The sequence below is a fragment of the Arachis ipaensis genome, chromosome B03 (assembly GCF_000816755.2).
Source record: "Arachis ipaensis cultivar K30076 chromosome B03, Araip1.1, whole genome shotgun sequence".
NCBI lineage: Eukaryota > Viridiplantae > Streptophyta > Magnoliopsida > Fabales > Fabaceae > Arachis > Arachis ipaensis.
In genome coordinates, this window is record NC_029787.2 from 126,202,603 (window position 1) to 126,205,526 (window position 2,924).

At 31.6% G+C, this 2,924-nt stretch overlaps 1 protein-coding gene across 1 annotated transcript in view; it reads right to left on the minus strand.

Annotated features, from left to right (window-relative positions):
* Positions 2,412 to 2,924, minus strand: part of LOC107631925 (toll/interleukin-1 receptor-like protein) — a 2,819-nt gene continuing 2,306 nt past the window's right edge. Inside the window, exon 2 of the mRNA XM_016335521.2 lies at positions 2,412 to 2,867. Coding sequence (XP_016191007.1) covers positions 2,540 to 2,867 — 328 coding nt within the window. The 3' untranslated portion in view covers positions 2,412 to 2,539. The remainder of the gene's footprint in view (positions 2,868 to 2,924) is intronic.

Here is a 2,924-nt window from a genome sequence, read left to right on the forward strand (position 1 = left end):
ATGGGGTCAGGTTTAGGTAATACCCGCCCCTACCCGCCCCGCTATATATATAATATATATAATTTTAATATATAATATGTATAATATATGTAAAATAATTAGTAAATGATTAATAATATTGTATCATATTTAAATTTTTACTTTAATTTATGTTATTTATGTGATGATGGTTATACAAAATTTGAAATTTAATATTGGATTTTGGATTTTAATAATTATAGGGACAGGTATGGGGGAGGCGGATACCCGCAGGGGCGGGTTAAGGTTCAACGTTTTACTACTAGAAGTGGGTATGTATAATATATGTAAAATAATTAGTAAATGATTAATAATATTGTATCATATTTAAATTTTTACTTTAATTTATGTTATTTATGTGATGATGGTTATACAAAATTTGAAATTTAATTTAATTTATTGGATTTTAATAATTATAGGGACAGGTATGGGGGAGGCGGATACCCGCAGGGGCGGGTTAAGGTTCAACGTTTTACTACCCGCGGATAGAAGTGGGACGGATTCTATGCGGGTTGTTGTACGACGGGGCGGGTCAAGTAGAGCGAAAATTCGCCCCTTTCCGCTCCGTTGCCACCCCTAGATAGAAATTCATATGTAATTTGTCTTCATATAAAGTTAATAATTAAAAATCGTTAAATAATAATTTAGTCAAATTTGTCAAATCATCTAACGGTTTTTAATGATCAACTTCACATGAAAACAATTTCACGTGAATATTCACCTATATATATGTATTGTTTAAGGATGAAAACTTAAGTACAGTCAATTTCACGTGAAGTTAATAGTTAAGAACCGTTAAATGATTTGATTAATTTGACTAAATTTTCATCTAACGACTCTCAATTATCAACTTTACGTAAAATTGACTGTATTTAAATTTTTACCTTGTTTAAGTAATTTCTAATATGTATTTTATAGTTCAAGATATATTTTATGTGAGTGACTGTCTTTTAAAGTCTGATTAAATGTGTAAAATTATTTTATGCACCAACCTGTAAGTGTATAAAATTGAATCCTGAGTTCTACATTCTCGTTATATCATATTGTTGAGTTAAGGTTGATTTTGGGCTCATATATGATGACAAACATTATTTGAGTTAAAAGGTTAATATTATTTAATGTGTGTGCTACTGATGCAGGCCCAATTACTTACTCCTTAGTCCAAGTCTACAGTGCTTCAGCAACTTCAAATGATACAAATCATTAGCCTTTTGTATTTTGATGAGTAACTAAACATGCTAAAAGAGAGAACGGAATTAGAGAAAAAGAGAATAAAGACATTTGACATCACAGGACAGTTGTAACACCAAGACAAAAACAAGGACACAAGGATAAGTTCACTACACTAAAGACATCAGTAAAGCAAAGCTCAAAATATGGAAGAAAAAAACACAAACTTGCAAGAATGTAAAAGTAGTGGAGCAGCTCATCGGAAAGCAGAAGTAATGGAGTAGAGAGAAAAAAAAATGCATTCCATGAAAGAAAGCAAATCAAAGGACAATAAAGGTGGTGGAGTAGTTCCTCGACAAGCAGTGGTAGTGGAGTAAAATGGAGCAAAGACTGCATATCATCAAAGACAGCTCCAACGAGTTGATGGACAAGGAATTGAAAGAGGCAAATTAGAGAGCAAGGTGATGATATAAAACAGACCTCACTTCAACAGTTGAAAGTTAAAAAAAGAGAGCAAATTCAAGAGCATCATCTCAACAGACTTGAGCTGAATTCTTTTTCTTCTACTAGTGCTTCATTTCTGATTTTCTTTGTTATGGCTATCTTGTGTCATCTTTTGTATTGAGAAAAGATTGAATATATGAGTTGAAAAAGTCATGAGAGAAAAAGCAAGAAAGATACATGAAAGAGCCACTAATAAATCTGTGTAATTGAATGGTTGAACTAGGACTAGTTCCTTTTGCCAAGTTGGGATAGCACTATACTTGGTGAGTTTGAATCTGTTTAAGTTCCTCTTCTAAGTTGGGACAGCACTTAAAAAGTTGAGCTTTGATGAAGAAAATTTAATGGTAGATACTAGTTGAATTAGATTGTAATTCAATAGTATTAATGAATGTAATCTGTTGATTATAGTGAAAATTCCACTATAATTGTAGTAGAAACTGGATATAAATTTTATGGCATTTAGAAACTGAACCAAGATACATGTTAGTCTCTATCTCTTTTTTCTTTTTCTGTTTTATTTCTGTACATGAGACAAAACAAATTTTTTTTTTACATATTTAACTTTCGTGAAAACAGAACTAAAGAAATTTAATTTTGAGCTAACTTGATTCAACTCCATTCTCAAATCCTAACCATTTCCATCATATATGAATAACAATAATGTGAAATAATGAAACAAACAATTTGGCAAGTAAAAACATATAGACGGAGGACATTTCAATAAAGAAACACAGACAGACGTAGTTATTATAAGTGTTCCATAATTTGGATTACATGAAATAGAAACGATCGAGGACATATACTTAATTAGTTTAAATTCCAGTAGCTACAGAAATAATACGAGTAATCAAAATCTAAAAACATTAGACCACAGATTATAGATACCATTATCAATATTGGTGTTATTGTTGTTTAAATCATCAGCTTGTGAGTACATATTAGGAGGAATGCGAAGCAAACGTTGGTGCCTTTCCATTTGAAGCTTTCTAATGCGATTGAGAGAGTCTTTGTAATTTTGGTAATGCAATGGATGAGGACTCCCTTGAAAATATTGCATTTGGTGCTTAGCAAGTTGGTCATACCTTGCAATTTCTTTATCAAGGTCCCCAACATACACTCTATTCAACTTGTTTAGCACATCCATCGCTATTTCCTCAACGATCTCTGATTCCAACCTATCAACATATATTATTTGCAAACATTAAAATTCCTACATGCATGTGTGACCATAT